The sequence below is a fragment of the Bufo bufo genome, chromosome 2 (assembly GCF_905171765.1).
Source record: "Bufo bufo chromosome 2, aBufBuf1.1, whole genome shotgun sequence".
Lineage (NCBI taxonomy): Eukaryota > Metazoa > Chordata > Amphibia > Anura > Bufonidae > Bufo > Bufo bufo.
The window spans coordinates 360,758,157-360,780,092 of NC_053390.1; the positions used below are offsets into that span (position 1 = coordinate 360,758,157).

The 21,936-nt window shown below is 44.9% G+C and overlaps 1 protein-coding gene across 1 annotated transcript in view; it reads left to right on the forward strand.

Annotated features, from left to right (window-relative positions):
- Nucleotides 1–1,872: 1,872 nt before the first annotated feature.
- Nucleotides 1,873–21,936, forward strand: part of MLANA (melan-A) — a 31,504-nt gene continuing 11,440 nt past the window's right edge. The window contains exons 1-2 of the mRNA XM_040420327.1: nucleotides 1,873–1,929; nucleotides 11,385–11,500. Coding sequence (XP_040276261.1) covers nucleotides 11,418–11,500 — 83 coding nt within the window. The 5' untranslated portion in view covers nucleotides 1,873–1,929; nucleotides 11,385–11,417. The remainder of the gene's footprint in view (nucleotides 1,930–11,384; nucleotides 11,501–21,936) is intronic.

Below are 21,936 nucleotides of genomic sequence, written 5' to 3' on the forward strand. Positions count from 1 at the left end.
AAGGGTTGCAAACCAAGCAAATGCAAAAATCACTGTTCACCACTTGAAAGCCATGAAAGACCTATCTGGATGAATTGGATAACTAGTGCAGCAGTAAGTTTGAAGGACTAGGTATAATACTTAAGTCTCGGAGACTACTTTGTTACAGAAGATATATTATAAAATGTAACCATACTTTTCAGTCAACCGCATGTAAAAGGACCTAAAAAAAAACCTTGGCAGTCTTAGGGGTGTGTGGCCATATAGGGGCGCATTACCTTTCACTTCTGAAGAGGGGGGCAAGACAGTCCCCTCTCCTGGCCACCGGGTTGATTCAACCGGTTTCTGGACGCCCGACACTCAGTGGTATCCGCGCTCACAGGACACAAATATATTTGAGTAACCACCTCAGCCCTGGCAGGACAAGAGAACTACTGTATCCCTGCCCTGCCATTTGGTGCTATGTTATGATGTCATTGCACTGCCTGCGATGTTCTGCAGATGCCGTCCTGAAGAGGCTAGGACTGCATTGCTGGATAACTTTGTGGGACCAGGGAAAGTTGAGTATTATACAGTCTGTGCACTATATACTGGGGCACAAAGCATGAGGCACAGTATGGGATCATACAGAATGAGGCAATACATGCAGGAGGCATAGAGCTTATGGGACCAGGGGAATAACTACCATAGCGGCAGACCATGCAACTGCTATGGGGCCCCGGGCAAGAAGAGGCCCAGTTGGTATCATCCCCTCTTCTACTGGGGTGAAAACTTGGTCAAGACTTTACCCTCTAAAGGAACAACTTCTAGCCAACGAGGCAGTGAAAAAAATGGCCCACGGGTCATTGAAAGGGGTTTAGGTGGAAACCTTTCTGTCTTGTGTGGGGGGCCTGGTTTGATCCTTGCTATGGGGCCCTTACTTCTCTATGTACACCACTGTATGGAAGTATGTATGGGCACTATATGAGCTGCTATATATGGGCCACAGAGTGTGTGGAACTATTTATAGAAGGCTCTACCTTTAGGGGCACTCTGTGTGGTGCATTATTGTCACACGGCATATTATGTGACATGATTGTATTCAGGGGCACAGCATGTGGCACAGTAAGGAGTTTATGTTTGTATTTTGGTTGCAGGTAAGTTCGGAAAGTGAGAAGCTGAAGACATCTAGGTGGCAGTCGTGGCCTGGAGAAGCCAACTATGGTGGTTTGAAATGGATGGAATGAAAAGGAAAGAGAATAACTCTGGAGAAGACATCACCTATAAGTAAATCTATATTCTGTCACTGACTACGTTTGATCAGTACTGTAGTCACAACTATGGTCAACAGTGTGAAACAACAACTCCCAGCATACTTTTACACCTGTTCAGGAGCTGCAAAATACTGACCATATACTTCTGGAATTGGTCTAATACAATAAAATATTTCAGAAAGACTCTTTGCCGTGGAATGGAACCTATAGAGGAAAGTTTAAGGGTCCGGCTACATGTGTTGCGCAACTTTTTTTGTATTGATAGTCAATAGTGTCGCAAAGCTGCATGCTGCAACTGCGATGTGACAGTTGCAAAAATCGACTTGGGTCACAGTCGCTACATGTCTCATTGCAACACCATTGACTATCATTACAAAAAAAGTCCCGGAAAAAGAAGCTGTCACATGTTGTCGTGTAGCATATATATGCTGAGAGTGTGCCACAGACATGGTGTAAATCTGGCCTAAACTTGTGATGTATTTTATTTAATATGGTTATAGTGGGGAATATGTGGGGAATGTGTCTGGAGGGCTTTCAGAGGGGGTGAGGGTGGCTTCAGCTTTCACGCTCATTAAAACATATCAAAAGGTTTCTTTAGAGTTCAACCCGTGATGGTCACAAGATTCAATCTGCAAAGATTAAGAGTGGAAAGCAATATCTATGCCCAGAAACAAGGAGCTGCTGCACTGACTGAGAGGTAAGTCCAAGCTGATGCTTCTGAAGCATCTCGAGAATTAGATTTTTATATATAAATATATCTCTAAAGAATTATTTTACAGACCCATGATATCAACTAAACACAAACATTAAGATAACTACAAATCTTTATTTTTTAGTCTGCACGCATTCCATCTAATGCGATTTGGTTTTAGATAATAATGGTTTGCATTGCATGACTATGAAAATGTGAATCAAATTTGATTTTGAAAAGTTATTACTTCATTTTCCACAGAATCTCCAGTTTTTGAAGCCTGTGCTTAGAGTACAACTGGTCCATTCAGTAATCATTTATGATTAGTTACACTGAATTTTTGCAGTAGGTTTTCATAATTAGAATTGTACTGCATTTTTATATGCACAATTTAAATTATGGATGAAGCCAAAAAAATGCATATTTATATAATGTATGTATTATATAAAGTATGTATTTCACATCCATTAAGAGTAAGAGCACATGGGACTGAACGCTTTGGATTTGCCAACACAGAATTCCATGTGGCAAACATGCAGTGGGTGCCTTCACACATTGCACAAAATTCTGCCAGAAAATCAGCAGGATTTTTGAAGATTTTTTGGTGTGAAGTATAGTGCAGATTTCCTATATGAGAATCTCTCCTTTCAATTCAATGTCAAACTGATTCTGAATCTGTTGCTGATCAGCTTGCCATAGGATAACATGGTGGAAGTCTTTAAGTTGCAGATTTTCTGGCAGAATTTTCCGCAACGTGTGAAGGCACCCTAAATGACCTGCGACATGGAATGTAAAGCTAGGGCTACACTGCAATTTGTTATTTTTTTTTGTAGCACTACTGATTGATTTTAAACATTGAGTGACAGTCGTAGTCCACACGATTGCATACAACCTAATGGGGGTCATCTCTGAATATTTTTACAACAGCTCTTGGGGTAAAAATAGTTGCAAGACCCTTTTTTGAACTCCCATGCAATAATATTTATATTTATTTATTATCCAGGCCACTGTTTGCAAAAACACCCGAAAAGAGCCACAAAATACACAAGTGGACAAAAAAATGCTTGCGCTTAATTTGTTGCTTTTAAAGCCCAAACTTGAATAAAAGGATCAGAAAAGGAGAGAAATTATGGGGGTCATTTACAAAGGACAGCTTTTTATGCCAGTCTTTGTTTCCAACCTGCGCTGGAGAAAGTATTGTCGCACAGGCGTTCAAAAAAGGGTCTTGCAACTATTTTTACACCAAAAGCTGGCATAAAATTATTTGGAAATGATCCTCCTCCTACTTCCCTTTTTTGTAAATTCACCTCTTGTGGCTTGAAAAGCTACATAAATATCCTGAACATGTAAATACACCCAATTGGTACATAGTTGTACACATGAGACTGAAAATCTGCAATGGGAATTATCAAGGGACTTACGACTAGTCGCAAGTCACATTTTTGACTGGCCGAGCAACAATATGAAAGGGTATCTGTCAGCAGATTTGTACCTATGACACTGGCTGACCTGCTGCATGTGTACTTGGCAGCTGAAGGCATCTGTGTTGGTCCCATGTTCTTATGTGCCTGCATTGCTGAGAAAAATGAAGTTTAAATATATGCAAATGAGCCTCTAGGAGCAACTGGGGTGTTGCTGTTACACCTAGAGGCTGTGCTCTCTCTGCAACTACCACGCCCTCTTCACTTTAATTGACAGAGCCAGGCATGCTAACATTTTTACTGCCTGGCCCTGTCAATCAAATTGTAGAGGGCGCGGCAGTTGCACAGAGAGCAGAGCCTCTAGATGCAAAAACAACGCCCCAATTCCTCCTAGAGGCTCATTTGCATATATTAAAACATAATTTCTCCCAGCAATGCGGGCACATATGAACATGGGACCAACACAGATGCCTTCAGCTGCCAAGCGCACATACAACACGTCAGCCAGTTTCAAAGGTACAAATCTGCTGACAGATGAACTTTAAGTTGCGTGGCTTGTGTCAAAAAGTTCTCGGCAGTTGGGTGGGACAGGGGTGGAGTGGGGGCATGTCAGGGGCTGTGTCGGGATTGGGACACTGGCCCTGGCAGATTTACTAATCTGTACCACTGGAAACAGGCGTACATATTGGCTAAAAATTACGCAAGCTTGGGGCTGGCATAGTTTTCCGCCAGACTCACAGGTGCCGGAGGATTAGCCAAATGAATGATAAGGCACACGTTTCATCATAAGGCCTCATGCACACAACCATTTTTGTGGTCCGCATCCGAGCCGTATTTTTTGCGGCTCGGGTGCGGACCCGTTCACTTCAATGGGGCCGCAAAAGATGGGGACAGCACACGGAGTTGCACCGTTCCGTGGCCCCGCAAAGAAAATATAGCATGTCCTATTCTTGTCCGTTTTGCGGACAAGAATAGGCATTTCTACAATGGGCCGCCCGTTCTGTTCTGCAAATTGCGGAAGGCACACGGGCGACTTCCATTTTTTGCGGATCTGCGGTTTGCGGACCGCAAAAAATGGCATGGTCGTGTGCATGAGGCCTAAATTAGGCCTCTTGCACACGACCGTGGTTTGGTTTCCCAACAGAGCTGCATTTTTTGCGGCTTGGGTGCAGACCCATTCACTTCAATGGGGCCGCAAAAGATGCGGACAGCACTCCGTGTGCTGTCCGCAATCGTAGCTCTGTTATGTGGCCCCGCAAAAATTATAGATCATGTCCTATTCTTATCCGTTTTGCGGACAAGAATAGGCATTTCTATAATGAGCCGTCTGTTCCGTTCCGCAAATTGCGGACCGCAAAACATGGCACGTTCGTGTGCAAGAGGCCCAAGGGTACTTTCACACTTGCGGCAGAGGGATCCGGCAAGCAGTTCCGTAGCCGGAACTGCCTGCCGGATCAGGCAAAACGTATGCCAACTGATGGCATTAGTAAGACTGATCAGGATCCTGATCAGTCTTAAAAATGCCGGATCAGTCGAAAAAATGCATTGAAACGCCGGATCCGTCTTTCCGGTGTCATCCGGCAAAACCGATCCGGCATATTTTTTCCACCTTTTTTTCAGTCTGCGCATGCCGGATCCGGCACTAATACATTCCTATGGGAAAAAATGCCGGATCCGGCATTCAGGCAAGTCTTCAGTTTTTTTCGCCGGAGATAAAACCGTAGCAAGCTGCGGTTTTCTCTTTTGCCTGATCAGTCAAAACCACTGAACTGAAGACATCCTGATGCATCCTGAACGGATTGCTCTCCATTCAGAATGCATGGGGATAAAACTGATCAGTTATTGTCCGGTATAGAGCCCCTGTGACGGAACTCTATGCCGGAAAAGAAAAACGCTAGTGTGAAAGTACCCTTAGGCTAATCATCTGGCAGCGCAAGGGGAAACAAAGATTTTCTGCTGGAAATCTGCAGCAGAAAAAAACACACCCAATGGCTGGTTTCACACGAGCAAGTTCAACACATTGCAGCATGTGTCTGCGGAAGCTCCCGTACTGATGTCCCTAGCACAGATGGGGGCACGTAGTATCATATTGATTTATGATGCTATAAAACCGTTACATAATGCTGTCAGTGTTAGGCTGAGTTCACACGGGCGAGATTTCCGCGCGGGTGCAATGCGGGAGGTGAACGCATTGCACCCGCACTGAATCTGGACCTATTCATTTCTATGGGGCTGTGCACATGAGCTGTGATTTTCACGCATCACTTATGTGTTGCGTGAAAATCGCAGCATGCTCTATATTGTGCGTTTATCACGCAACGCAGGCCCCATAGAAGTGAATGGGGCTGAGTGAAAATCACAAGCATCCGCAATCAAGTGCGGATGCTAGGTGACAGTCTATTCATTGTATTATTTTCCCTTATAACATGGTTATAAGGGAAAATAATAGCATTCTTTAATACAGAATGCTTAGTAGGTGGTCAATTGAGGGTTAAAAAATAAAAAATAATTAACTCACCTTCTCCTGTTGATCGTGGTGATGGACCATGTGATTGGACCATGTGATGAGCTCAGTGACGTCACCACAGGTCCTTTAGCCGGCAGCTCATGATTAAAGAAGTAAGAAGAGACCGGCAGCTACGCGATCAAGAGGAGAAGGTGAGTTAATTATTTTTTATTTTTTAACCCTCAATTGACCACCTACTAAGCATTCTGTATTAAAGAATGTTATTATTTTCCCTTATAACCATGTTATAAGGGAAAATAATAACATCTACACAACACCTAACCCAAACCTGAACTTCTGTGAAGAGGTTCGGGTCTGGGTACCACAGTCAGTTTTTTATCACGCGCGTGCAAAACACATTGCACCCGCGCGATAAAAACTGAACGGAACGCAATCGCAGTCAAAACTGACTGCAATTGGGTACCTACTCGCGCGGGTTTGCCGCAACGCATCTGGACCTTATCCGGACACGCTCGTGTGAACTCAGCCTTATACATTACATTCCAGAACTCTAGGGGTTACATAGCATGATAAATTAATATAATGCTAAGTGACACCGTCAGTGCTGGGAGGTCAGAACGCGAGTTGCAGCAGACATACGCTGCGAGTTCAATGCATTGAACTTGCGTGTGTGAAACCATCCAATAGAGAGTATTTTTTGTTGCGTACTTCATTGCAGAAAGACTGCTGGTTTGATGCAGATGCATACCTCCCAACATTTTGAACGTTCAAAGAGGGACACTTATGGTTCATTGCGTGAAAGATCCATTTTTCCTGCATATCTATATACTTCAATAGTTCTCTCTTGCGAAATGCAAAAATAATCGGAATATAGAAACTTCTAAAATTGAAATTGCATCAAATAATGAACTAATAAACAAGGTGGGTTCTAATATGCAGAAAGGAACCAGACGAACACTTTCTGGATCAATATTGTAAATGCAGTAATGAAAATCTATACCTCAGATCAAAACGAGGGACACTTGGGAGGTCTGCAGATGTGCTGCAAATTTAAAGGGGTTGTCAGGCTGCAGATATTGACAACCTATCTTCAGGATAGTTCATCAAAATCACATTGGCGGGGTTCTGACTCTTTGCTCTCCCACGGATAAGCTATTTGAAGGGGCCACGCCACACATCTCCCTTATAACAGCTGTTTATCCCATTCAAGACAATGGGAGAGCAAACTGTTTGGCCCCTTTCACACAAGCGAGTTTTTCGCACGAGTGCAATGCGTGACGTGAACACATAGCACCAGCACTGAATCCTGACTCATTCATTTCAATGGGTCTGTGTACATGAGCATTTTTTTCACGCTTCAGTTCTGCGTTGCGTGAAAAACACAGCATGTTCTATATTCTGCATTTTTAACGCAGCCCTGGCCCCATAGAAGTGAATGGGGCTTCCGTGAAAAACGCATTGCATCCGGAAGCGTTTTTCACTGGTGGTTGCTAGGAGATGTTGTTTGTAAACCTTCAGTTTTTTATCACGCGCGTTAAAAACGCATCAAAACGCATTGCACTCGCATGGAAAAAACTGAACAACTGAACGCAATCGCAGACAAAACTGACTGAATTTGCTTGTAAAATGGTGCGAGTTTCACTGAACGCATCCAGAGCCAATCCGTCACGCTCGTGTGAAAGAGGCCTTATACATTAGGGTGCCTTCACACGTTGCAGAAAATTCTGCCAGAAAATCTGCAGGGATGTTACAGATTTTTTGGTGTGAAGTATGGTGCAGATTTCCTGTATGAGAATCTCTCCATTCAATTCAATGGCAAACTGATTCTGCAGTAGAGAATGTTGCAGAAAAATCTGCAACAAAATCTGCGTTTTCTACTGCAAAATCAGATTGCCTTAGGATAACATGGTGGAAATCTTGGTGTCGAGGACTTTTTGGCAGAATTTTCCGCAAAGTATTAAGGCACTCTTAGGCCCCTTTCACACGGGCGAGTATTCCATGCGGATGCGATGCGTGAGTTGAACACATTGCACCCGCACTGAATACCGACCCATTCATTTCTATGGGGCTGTTCACATCAGCGGTGATTTTCACGCGTCACTTGTGCGTTGCGTGAAAATCGCAGCATGCTTCATATTCTGCGTTTTTCACGCAACGCAGGTCCCATAGAAGTGAATGGGGTTGCGTGAAAAAGTGCGGATGCGGTGCGATTTTCACGCACGGTTGCTAGGAGACGATTGGGATGGAGACCCGATCATTATTATTTTCCCTTATAACATGGTTATAAGGGAAAATAGCATTCTGAATACAAAATGCATAGTAAAATAGCGCTGGAGGGGTTTATAAATAAAATTTAACTCACCTTAATCCACTTGATCGCGAAGCCCGGCTTCTCTTCTGTCTTCATCTTAGCTGTGTGGAGGAACAGGACCTGTGGTGACGTCACTTCGGTCATCACATGGTCCATCACATGATCCATCACCATGGTAAAAGATCATGTGATGGATCATGTGATGACCGGAGTGACGTCACCACAGATCCTGTTCCTCCACACAAAAGATGAAGACAGAAGGAGATGCCGGGCTGCGCGATCAAGTGGATTAAGGTGAGTTAACTTTTTATTTTTATTTTTTTAACCCCTCCAGCGCTATTTTACTATGCATTCTGTATTCAGAATGCTATTATTTTCCCTTATAACCATGTTATAAGGAAAAATAATACAATCTACAGAACACCGATCCCAAGCCAGAACTTCTGTGAAGAAGTTCGGGTTTGGGTACCAAACATGCGTGATTTTTCTCACGCGAGTGCAAAATGCATTACAATGTTTTGCACTCGCGCGGAAAAATCGCACGTGTTCCCGCAACGCACCCGCACCTTTTCCCGCAACGCCCGTGTGAAAGAGGCCTTACTCTGCCTGTACAAGGTAACCATTGAAGAGGACGCAGTGCTAACACAATCACTGCAGGTCCTTCAAAACAGCTGATTAGAGGGGATGTTGAGAGTCAGACCTGTCCTGAGAATATTTGTAGCAAGGACAATCCCTTTAAAAATCTGCACCACAGGTCAATCTCCACTGGGGGTTATTTATCAAAGGACTTGCGACCCCTTTAGATGTTAAAATAGTCGCAAGTCCCCCTTTTGACCGACCATGCGACAATATTACGTCGTACAGCCAGTGTCTAAAAGTTTTTGACAGTTGGGTGGGACGGGGGTAGAGCGGGGCATGTCAGGGCGGTGAAAAACAGGCATACATGTTGGCTAAAAACGACACCAGCCTGGGGGTGGCGCAGTCTTTCCACAAGGCACACGGCTCCCGGGATGAAAACGCTGGTCTTTGTAAATCTGCTCCACTAGTTTTTTTTCTGCAGCGTGTGGATGAGAATTAATAAAACTCATTTATTAAAGACTGGCTTTTTACGCCAGTCCTTCATAGCCACTGTGCTGCTACAGGAAGCCCCTAATTGACAAGGCGCAAGCACACCTCTGGTAATCCAGGCGTAAATGTTCGTGAAGTTGCTGGGGATGTCCCAGCCCCTGCCACTCCCGAATGGCGAGGTCGGCGTAAAAATGCCCGTGTGACAAAATATTCACGTGGCCTTGCTACTTTTTTTTTATGCCAAATATTACTGTGGCACTAGTAGTAAAGTAAGGTCCGCAATATACGGGTAACGGGTGATTGTGCACAGCATCACAGATGCTGACCAATTCACTTGAATGGGTCCTCAATCCAGAAGATGAGGTGTGGAATGGAGGCATGAAACCACACGTGAATAACATAGTAACATAACATCGTTTATAACGCCGAAAAAAGACATTTGTCCATCCAGTTCAGCCTGTTAGGCCTCTTGCACACCAACGTGTGCGCCCCGTTGCCGTATTGCAGACCGCATTTGCGGATCCGCAATACACGGCTCCGCAAATCCGGAGATGCGGAATGGTGCGGAACGGAAGCACGGAACGGAACCCTACGGAAGCACTACAGAGTGCTTCCGTGGGGTTTCGTCCTGTACTTCCGTTCCGCAAAGAGATAGAACATGTCCTATCTTTTTGCGGAACGGCAGGATTGCGGACCCATTAAAGTGAATGGGTCCGCGATCCGCTGCGGCTGCCCCACGTACTGTGCTCGTGCATTGCGGCCCGCATTTTGCGGCCCGCAGCACGACCACGGGGCGCACACGTTCGTGTGCAAGAGGCCTTATTCTGCAAGTTGATCCAGAGGAAGGCAAAAAAAAAACTGTGAGGTAGAAGCCAATTTTCCCCATTTAAGGCTACATGCACACGACCGGATGACATCCATATGCTATAGCCTGTAATATTATTACACTCCAGAAATACATCCAGGCCCCTCTTGAATTCCTTTATTGTACTCACCATCACCACCTCCTCAGGCAGAGAGTTCCATAGTCTCACTGCTCTTACCGTAAAGAATCCTCTTCTATGTTTGTGTACAAACATTCTTTCCTCCAGACGCAGAGGATGTCCCCTCGTCACAGTCACAGTCCTGGGGATAAATAGATGATGGGAGAGATCTCTGTACTGACCCCTGATATATTTATACATAGTAATTAGATCTCCCCTCAGTCGTCTTTTTTCTAAAGTGAATAACCCTAATGTTGATAATCTTTCAGGGTATTGTAGTTGCCCCATTCCAGTTATTACTTTAGTTGCCCTCCTCTGGACCTTCTCCAGCTCTGCTATGTCTGCCTTGTTCACTCTAGCCGAGAACTGTACACAGTACTCCATGTGTGGTCTGTAAAGTGGTAGGACTATGTTCTCATCACGGGCATCCATGTCCCTTTTGATGCACTCCTTTTTTGCGGTGCGGATTGCGGACCCCATTCAAGTCAATGTGTCCGTGTCTGCAGACGGTAGGCACATGGCCCGGCCATCACACGTTCATGTGCACGAGCCCTAAGGCCTGTTTCACATATTTTAATTCCATGTCGTTCCGTTTTTTTGGCGTATACGAAACCATTCATTTCAATGGGTCCGCAAAAAAAACAAAAAACGGAAGTTACTCCGTATGCATTCCGTTTCCGTATTTCCATTCCACTAAAAGATAGAACTTGTCCTATTATTGTCCGCATAACGGACAAGGATAGAACTGTTCTATTATGGGCCAGCTGTTCCGTTCCGCAAAATATGAAATGCACACGGACGTCATCCGTATTTTTTGCGGATAACAAAATACATACGGTCGTGTGCAAGAGGCCTCAGTATTTGGTCGGTACTTTGCATCAGTATTTGGTCAGTATTTTTAAGCCAAAACCAGGAGTAGAACCTACAGAGAAAAGGTATAATAGAAATATTTGTGCCTCTTCAGTGCTTGCCTCTTGGTTTTTGCTCAATAAAATTCCACAATGGCATATCCACAGCATTTCAGTCATATGTGGACATTGACTAACTATTGAAATTAGCCCCCAGTCTAGAGTCACTGCAGATCAATGAAGGGTTTAATGCACCTGTCAAGTACTAATTGGATAGCTGGGAGGGTACTTAGGTGTGAGCCTAAAGATAGATCACATACATGATTTAAGACTGAAATGGTTTTATACAATTCTTTCTCCCAGTTTAGCAAAAGCTGGCTCTGTGAACCCAGGAGAATGCCTCGTCCTGATTCAGCTCGTGCACTGGGGGCGTACAATGCAAGCAGGGGCAGGCCACACTTGGGGCTCAGTGCAGAAGAGTAAGTGTGATTACCCTTAAGTTTATGGTGTCTGTGTGTTATTTTGCTGTAGTTGTATTAGACTTCTTTCACATGAGCGTGTCCAGTGCAGAAAACATGCTCCGTGTGGGAGCGTGATTTCCTATGATGGACTCTGCTTGTTTAACAGGATCGCACTGCATTATAATACTGTGTGTCTCTGCGTGACCTGTATCTACAGCATTATGTCATTGTGAGGCCCCATTTACACCGCTGTATTCTGGGTCCTCATTTGATCTGCATTTTTTGCAGATCAGATACAATGAGGCCGCATAAAATACGGACGTCATGCATATTTATTTTTGCGGACTGCAAAATACATATGGCCATGTGAACGCACCCTAATTATGTAAATGTAAGGTGATGGAGAGAGACACACCGCATTATAATGCCATGCAGTCCTGTGAAATGAGATGTTCACAATGGGAAATTGCACTCCCATATGGAGCATGTTTTCTGCACTGGACACACTGGTGCATGTAATTTGGATTTTGTAGACGCTAAGGCCACCTGCACACAGATTTTTAAATCTGCAATGCAGGTCTATTTCCGCATGGAAAAAATCTGCAGCATTTTAATTATGTTTGCAGTTTTAGCTGCAGATTTCACCCTTCTTCAATGGAAGGCTGAGATTTTCATCAAAACCACATGGAATAAAGTGTAACAAATTTAGGCTGTGTTCACATCACTATTTCGTTTTCCGTTCCTCTGATCCATCAGAGGAAAAGAAAACAAACAAAAAAAAAACACTTCCTGTATTTTAAGCATCCATTTTGCATCTGTTAGGCCTCATGCCCACAAATGTATTTTCATTCCGTGTCCGTTCCAGTTTTTTTTGCGGACCGTATACAAAACCATTCAATGGAAATGCAAAAAAAAAAAAAAGTTACTCCGTGTGCATTCCATTTCCGGATTTACGTTCCGCAAAAAAATAGAACATGTCCTATTATTGTCCGCATTACGGAAAAGGATAATACTGTTCTATTAGAGGCCAGCTGTTCCGTTCCGCAATATATGGAATGCACACGGATGTCATCTATTTTTTTTTATTTTATTTTTTTGCGGATCAGTTTTTTGTGGACTGCAAAATACATACGGTTGTGTGCATGAAGCCTTAGACTACTTTCACATCTGAGGCACTAAAATCCTGCTGCCTAATCTGGCAGAGAATGCCGGGAATCAGACAGACAAAAAACACAGTGTGCAGCGGTTTGTGTCTGGCCAATTCTCAGCATTTTTGTCGAACTGCAGACAGATTAATGGGGCCGGCAGGCATTCTATTGCATCCAGTAGTGCCAGATACAGAGAATTCCAGCAGTCTGTTATCTGTCTGAACAGCCTGTCAGAATCAATCCTGCAGATGTGAAAGTAGCCTTAGTCATTTCCGTCTAAGATCCGTTATTGTAGATGGGGGAAGGTAGTGCACGGATGCAAAATGTGCATGACTGATGCTTAAAATACAGGATAAGTTTTTAAGACTAAGTTCACATCACAGTTCTTCTGATCCATCAGAACAAAAAATAAATAAAACCAGATCCTTTATTTTGAATATGCGTTTTGCTCACTTTGCATCAGTTTTTCTCAGTTACTTTAGATGGGACTTTTTCACCCGTCTAAAACAGATCTGACAGAGATGACATAAACTGATGCTCAAAAAAAGGGCTAACTGAGCAGTACTGATGCTCAAAATAAAGGATCCATATATAATTTTATTTTAATTTTTTTTTGTGATATTTATGTTCTTCTGACGGAGTTCATCTATACCTTCATAGGTAAGATAATTATTTTTGGTGTATTGCGCTTCGCTTATACGGTATGTTTTAGGTAGCAAAGGCACCTAGGAAGGGCTCCACATGGGCCGAGAATCCACCAGATAATCACTAACTAGCGTTCATAGGAACGCTCATTAGTAGGGTTGAGCAAACCCGAACTTTAGGCTTTTTGGACCACGGTCCCAAACCCGAACATTTCAGGAAAAAGTTCGGGTTCAGCGATTTCTTGGCGCTTTTTGAAAGGCTGCAGAGCAGCCAATCAACAAGCGTTTAACTCTGTGCCCTTAGAAATCATCACAGCCATGCCTACTAATGGCATGGCTGTGATTGGCCAGTGCAGCATGTGACCCAGCCTCTATATAAGCTGGAGTCGCGTAGCGATGCACGTCACTCTGCTGTGCTTAGTGTAGGGAGAGGATGCTGCTGCTGTGAGGGAGAGAATAGGAAAGCAACTTTAATCAGAACTGCAATTGAAATCAGCGATCTACATAGATTTAGTTGTGTGGGTGCAGTGCACAATCTTTTTACCCTGCCCTGAGCCCAGTGACAGAGAAAAATAACTTTTATCCGTCTGTTAGTTAGGTGGGCGGTGGCGGCGGCCATTTTATGCAAGCTCAGTGCACCAGCATTGCATATGTGCTTTTGTGACATTGAAATCCAAGCTTGAAATACTGCAATAATAATCTGGGTTTAAAAAAAAAACACCCATTTTTGACAATACCCTACATCTGGTGCCTTTGCAGCATTAGTCAGTGTGCAATTTAAGCTAGAAATACAGCTATAATTTTATGGGTTTTAACCGCCTCCGGACCGCCTAACGCAGGATCGCGTTCCGGAGGCGGCAGCCCTGCGCAGAGTCACGCATCTACACGTCATCTCGCGAGACGCGAGATTTCCTGTGAACGCGCGCACACAGGCGCGCGCGCGCGCGCTCACATGATCGGAAGGTAAGCGAGTGGATCTCCACCATTTAGGGCAAAATACTTAATTTGTGGCCTTGTCTGCATCTGTACGTGTGAAATTCAAGCGTTATATACTGCTGTCATATTCTGGTATTAAAAAAAAACCACACATTTAGGGCAAAAATCTTAATTTTGCTGCATATGTCATTGTGAGATACACCCTTTAGATACTGTTGTTCTATTCTGTTATAAAAAAAACACCCATTTTGGGCAAGATCCTAAATATGAGGAGAGTGTCAAATACGGGACGTGGCCCCAGTCGTGGAGCTCCTGTTGCAGGGAGAGGACGTAGTCTATCTGTGCCAGTTACATGCACAAGTGAAACACCTTCCTCAGGTGCGAGTAGGCGACAGAACCTTCAGCGGTATTTGGTCAGACCTAATACGGCTCTACGAATGGTAAGGCCAGAACAAGTACAGGCGATAATAGATTGGGTTGCTGACAGTGCCTCCAGTTCCTTCACATTGTCTCCCACCCAGTGTCCTGCTGATGGACATCGGCTGCAGGTGCCAACTCTGATCTATCAGTCTTTCACCTCACCCCCTTGCAAATCAGCCAAGCAGTCTGAGCCCCAAGTAATGCAGCAGTCTCTTTTGCTTTTTGATGACTGTTAGCAGGGTTTCCCAGGGCCATCCACCTAGCTCTGTCCTAAAAGTGGAAGATATTGAGTGCACCGATGCCCAACCACTTATCTTTCAAGATGAGTACATGGGAGGACCATCGCAGCATGTCTCGGATGATGACTAAACACAGGTGCCAACTGCTGTGGCTTTCGAAAGTGTGCAGACCGACAAGGAGGGCAGGGGTGAAGACTGGGTGGAAGATGATGTGGAGGACTATGAGCTCCTTGACCCCACATGGAATCAAGGTCATGCCAGTGACCTGTGTAGTTCAGAGGAAGAGGCGGTGGTCGCACAGAGCCACCAGCACAGCAGAAGAGGGAGAAGGGTTAAAAAGCGGAGTGGCCATCCTCTAGACAGTACGCCTTCTACTGCCCACCGCAGCATGGGACCGAGCACACCAAAGCCAGCTCCAAGGAGTTCCCTGGCGTGGCAGTTCTTCAGACAATGTGCTGATGACAAGACACGAGTGGTTTGCACGCTGTGCAATCAGAGCCTGAAGCGAGGCATAAACGTTCTCAACCTGAGCAGAACCTGCATGACCATGCATCTGAGTGCAAAGCACGAGCTGCAGTGGAGTAGACGCCTCAAAAACCAAGAAAGGTCTGTGGCTCCTCCTGCTTCCTCTTCTTCTGCTGCAGTCTTGGTCTCTTCATCCACCTCTAGAGTGACAGTGCCACCTGCCACCCCGCAAACAGAGGATCTGCCAGCAACACCATTATCGGGGTCACCAAGCATCTCCACAATGTCCCAAGGAAGCGTTCAGCTCTCAATCTCCCAAACGCTGGAGAGGAAAAGGAAGTACCCCCCTACCCACCCGCGATCCCTAGCCCTGAATGCCAGCATTTCAAAATTACTGGCCTTTGAAATGCTGTCATTCCGTCTGGTAGAGACGGAAAGTTATAAAAGCCTTATGGCGGTGGCTGTCCCACAGTACGTTGTGCCCAGCCGCCACTACTTTTCCAGGCGTGCCATCCCTTCCCTGCACAACCAAGTGGGGGACAAAATCAGGTGTGCACTGCGCAACGCCATCTGTGGAAAGGTGCACCTCACTACGGATACGTGGACCAGTAAGCACGGTCAGGGATGTTATATCTCCATAACAGCACACTGGGTAAATGCAGTAGCAGCTGGGCCTGAGGCGGATAGCAGTTTGCCGCATGTCCTTCCACCACCGAGGATTGCAGGGCGCTTCAGTTTGCTTCCTGTTGCTTCCTCATCCTCTACCGCAGGGGTGCACAACCTGCGGGTCGCATGCGGCCCCCAGAGCCATGGTTTGCGGCCCCCGCCCTGCTGGGCAGAAACACAGCTGATCCTGCAATCAGCTGTGTTTCTGCACAGAGCGCCACACAGCAGATGGATCACAGTTTTTGCACTGTAGCAGGAGCGAAAAGGGTCCCTGGCTATTAGTGAGAGCGGGGAAGACGAGGAGAAGACAGAAGCGCTTTATTAGCGCTTCTGCCTTCTCCTCTGAGTGCTCTGTGTGGACCCGGCGATCACGTGATCGATGGGTGTCTCGGGAACAGAGGAGCGCTGCCCTGGTACAAAGCCTGGTTTCCCTGTAACTGGGGCTCCTTGAATGCTCCAGTTACAGTGGAAATAGTACAAAAAAAAGTCACTTATTGTCTCCCAAAGGTCTTTCAGTGACCTCTTGGGGACAAATTGTGGTAAATATATATTTTTTTAAAAAGCTACAATGATTTTAAAAAATTTGAAAACTAAATAAAAAATATAATAAAATATAAATAGAAACCATACAATAGAAAGGAAAAAGTGCTTACTAAAAGTGTTCACTGTCCCACAACAGTCTTTTTATGACCCCTTGGGGGACATATTATGTGGCAAAAATATATTTTAAAAAAATTATAGGAAAAAAAAAAAATTAATTATAAAAAAAATACAATAAAATTATTAATACATTTCAAATCGAAGTAAAAAAATTAAAAAGAAAAGGTGCAAAATTTAAGTGACAGTGTCCCCCCCCCCCCCAAGGTCTTTTTATGACCTCTTGGGGGACATATGTAGCAGAAATATATTAAGTAAAAGAAAAAACACCTACACCAATCAAAACTGTCACCATTACCGCCCCATTCACGTGAAACCTTTCATATTATATAGCAAAACGGCCTACACGAAATATGGAACTAATTATAATAATTTATTTTGGTGTCAGTTTGCATATTTAAAGAATAAGGAGCTATAGTTTGAAAAAAATATACTTTTTAAAAACGTTCTGTACAGTTTCCCCCCAAATAAAAATTGTTGCAAAAATTATTTTGGTAGTCCAACAAATAAGATAGTTACAACCATTTGAACCACCACGCGCGCTAAATCACAAAAAAGTGTCTGGTCATTAAGGCCTTTTCGGGCCTGGTCATTCAAGTGTTAACCAATAGGAGCCTTCCCCACTAGCAAGGTAATGTTTAGGATTGGTAGGAAATGGTAATAACCAGTGAGCTCCGTCCTCTGCAGTGAAGGAAAACGATGATTTATAAATAGGAGGCAGGATGGAAGGAAATGTTGCCACTTTTCTGATAAAAATTATTTTTAACAGCAACTGCAGCATGGCCTCTGAAATAGAAGATTCATAATTACCTGCTCCACTCCGCTCTGGTCCTCTGCGCTGCCTCCATCTTCCGATTCCTGCTCAGTTTACACCTGACAGTGCATGGCTCCAGTCAATGACTGGCTTCAGCAGTGACACGTTGCTTGTGGCCACATCACAGCGTAAGCCAGTCATTGGCTGGAGTGGTGTATGACTGTCCATGCACTGCCAGGTGTAAACAGTGGGGGCAGTTTGAAGGACCGGAGCGGCGGGGAGCAGTTAAGTATAACTCTTGGGTCTATGCTGCAGCATGATATTTGGGACAATTACTGGGAACAAGTGTTCATATGAGCACTTATATCTGGCCAGTATAATCGTCCAGCTGATCAGTCGATAAACAAGGAATCGCTCATTTGTTGGCTGATTTGCATATTTTATCAGGATGAAAGATGTCCGATTATCTGCAGCACATCTCCCTGTGTAATCTAAATGAAAATGGAAGACTGTGACAGCAATCACTCCTCCCCAGTCACTTTGCACTGGCTTGTGTAATAGGCAGATGAGCGCCGATCAACATTTTTTATTTGCGGCCCCTTGAAATAGAACGATGTGACCATGCGGCCCCCAGATCCAAAAAAGGTTGTGCACCCCTGCTCTACCAGCTCCTCATCCAGTCAGCGTAACACCTTCACTACCAACTTTAGCACAGCCAGGGGTAAACGATAGCAGGCAGTTTTAAAACTTATCTGTTTGGGGGACAAACCCCACCCCGCAGGAGCTGTGGAAGGGCCTTGAACAACAGACCGATGAGTGGTTGGTGCCAGTGAGCCTCAAGCCCGGCCTAGTGGTGTGCGATAATGGGCGAAATCTCGTAGCAGCTCTGGGACTAGCCGGTTTGATGCACATCCCTTGCCTGGCGCATGTGCTGAATTTGGTGGTGCAGAGGTTCCTGAAAAATTACCCCGATATGCAGCAGCTCTGACATAAAGTGCAGGCTGTCCGTGAGCGCTTTCGGCGTTCTCACCCTGCTGCTGCTCGCCTGTCAGCGCTGCAGCGTAACTTCGGCCTTCCCGCTCACCGTCTCATATGCGACGTGCCCACAAGGTGGAACGCCACCTTGCACATGCTGGCCAGACTGTGCGAGCCGCAGCAGGCGATAGTGGAGTTTCAGCTGCAGCACGCATGGGTGAGTTGCTGTGCGGAACAGCACCACTTCACCACCAATGACTGGGCCTCCATGCGAGACCTGTGTTCCTTGTTGTGCTGTTTCAAGTACTCCACCAACATGGCCAGTGCCGATAACGCCGTTCTCAGTGTTTACTATCCCACTTCTATGCCTCCTTGAAAAAAACGCTGCTGGCGATGATGGAAGAGGATGTGGCACAGAAGGAGGAAGAGGGATAATTTCATAGGGTTTCCAGACAGTCATTCCCAAGTGGCTCTGAGGGTGGGTTCCTGCACCCACAAACGCCAGGTACACAATTGTCCAGGCAGGGCGCAGTTCTGGAGGATGACTAGGTGGAGGAGGAACCATGTTCACAGCAGGGTGGCACCCAGACCAGCTCATGGCCATCACTGGTGCGTGGCTGGGGGGATACAGAGGACAGCTTTTCGTTGCCTCTGGGCAGCCTGGCACACACGAGCCATTACATGCTGCAGTGTCTCCGCAACGACCGCCGAGTTGCCCACATTCTAACTTGTGCTGATTACTGGGTGGCCATGTTGCTGGATCCCCGTTACAAGGACAACGTACCGTCCTTAATTCCCTTACTGGAGCGTGATCGTAAGATGCGCGAGTACAAGTGCACGCTGGTAGACTCTCTGCTGGTGGCATTCCCACCTGACAGCGGGGGAACAGTGGAAGCACAAGGCGAAGGCAGAGGAGGAGGAAGAGGTCGCCAACGCAGGTGGGGCACCACCAGCACCTCAGAAGGCAGGGTTAGCATGGCCGAAATGTGGAAAAGCTTTGTCAGCACGCCACAACAACCAGCACCACCAGCTGATATGGAACATCTTAGCAGGAGGCAGCATTTCAGCAACATGGTGGAGCAGTATGTGTGCACACGCCTACACGTACTGAATGACTGGTCTGCCTCCTTCAACTTCTGGGTCTCCAAATTGGGCACAAGGCCTGAGCTTGTCCTTTACGCCTTGGAGGTGCTGGCCTGCCCTGCAGCCAGTGTATTATCTGAACGTGTGTTTAGCACGACTGGAGGGTTATATTTCCCAATGTTTTGGGGTGTACCCTAATTAAAAAAATTAAAAACCAAAAAGCAGTGTAGGCTACCTTCTCCTCCACCGCAGCTTCTGCCTCCACCACCTCCTCAACCTCCTACTCCATATGGACCTCGTCCTCCTAAATCAAGATTATTTTATATATTTTGTTATTTAAAGTCCTTTCCCTATCCACATTTGATTGCAGAGCACTTGCCATGCTCTTAACCACATTTTGATGCCATTTGCAGCCCTCTAGCCCTTTCCATGACATTTTTACAGCCATTTTAGTGCTCAAAAGTTCGGGGCCCCCATTGACTTCAATGGGTTTCGGGGTCAAGTTCAGGTCCCGAACTCGAACCTTTTTTGTGAAGGTCGACCCCGAACATCCAGGTGTCCGCTCAACTCTACTCATTAGCGATTATCTGGTGGTGTAAAGGGTAATTGGATCGTTTGTGTAGGCATTTGCCAGCAGCAGATTGTGCTGCGTAAAAAGCCTCTGCTGTGGTCAAATAACGAGTCTTTATGGGGATGAGCGATGGCATTAGCTATTACTCCTCCCCATACTGTGGAGGAGATTGCTGCATATAAATGCAGCAGTCTCCTCCACACTGATGAGCAGATGATTGCTGTGAAGGAACACTTCCTTCCCGACAACTGCCTGAAAAATCAAGTGGCCAGTGTAAAGGGGCCTTAAGAATAGAGAATGTGGGGTGTGTAGACGTTTGTTACTGCAGATTATATATATATATATATATATATATATATATATATATATATATATATATATATATATATATATATATATACACAGGAAAAATGGCGGCACTGGAACACAATCAAAGAAAAAGAGGGTGCACGTATCCAGGGGATTAGGCTTCTTACCCCAATATGTAATCCAGAAAGGTAGGCGGCACTCCGAGAAAGATGACAAGTGAACTTTATTCACCCAGGTGGTGCAACGTTTCGGTTCTTCACTAGAACCTTTTTTGCTTGAAAAAGGTTCTAGTGAAGAACCGAAACGTTGCACCACCTGGGTGAATAAAGTTCACTTATCATCTTTCTCGGAGTGCCGCCTACTTTTCTGGATTATATATATATATATATATACCGTACATACCTTGTGTAGACTGGTTGCTAATCTACTGTGATATCAGAAAGGAAACATTATTAAAATCCTGGAAGTATCATCTTCCCAAAGCTGGTGGTTTTCGAAGGCTATAGTAAGGATTTGAAGTCTTCTTATGAGGAAGAATATGAGATTGACTTGGGCGAGATCTTTTCAGAGGAAGCCTCGTTCTCTGATACAGCAAGGAATGCCTTATTCCCAGTGGATACACAGCTTCTGCTAAAAGGGGTTAAATCCACTATGCTGTTGGAGGGTGTGAAACTGCCTAAGGCCCCTTTCACATGCGCGTGACTGATTAGGTCTGGATGCATTCAAGGTGCGTCCAGTGAAACTCGCACCATTTTGCAAGCAAGTTCAGTCAGTTTTGTCTGCGGTTGCGTTCAGTTTTTTCCGCGCGAGTGCAATGCGTTTTGATGCATTTTTCACGCGCGTGATAAACTGAAGGTTTACAAACAACATCTCTTAGCAACCATTAGTGAAAAACACATCGCATCCGCAATTGCTTCCGGATGCAATGCGTTTTTCACTGAAGCCTTATTAACTTCTATGGAACCAGGGCTGCATGAAAAACGCAGAATATAGAACATGTTCAGTTTTTCACACAACGCTGAACTGATACGTGAAAAAAATAAACGCTCATCTACACAGACCCATTGAAAGAAATGGGTCAGAATTCAGTGCGGGTGCATTGCACCCGCGTGGAAAACTCGCTCGTGTGAGAAGGGCCTAAATCTACTGCAGATCAGATGTTTAAAGGCTTGGGGCCTGGGCGGATTTTTTATTTATTTTTTTTGTCCACAAAAATATGGAAGCTTTAATCAAGAGAGAATGAAAAAAAAAATATACAAAGTTCCCTCTATTGATACCCTGGAGACAAAAATATCAAAGAAGTCTTCCCTTTCCATAGGTATAGAGGCTTTCAGGGAATTTCACGCTTCGACAAATTCTGTCATCTCTTCCCTCTTTTGTTAAGGTGGGAGATTTATTTTTTAGTAGATGCTTCAAAGGATGCAGTTAGATTTTAAAGGGCTTCTGTCACCCCACTAAACTTTTTTTTTTTGCTTACTTATAATCCCTATACTGCGATTTATGCATACATACTGTAATTAATCATTTTGGTTCAGCAGATTATGTTAAAAACGTACTTTTAAAATATGCAAATTACCTTGCTACCAG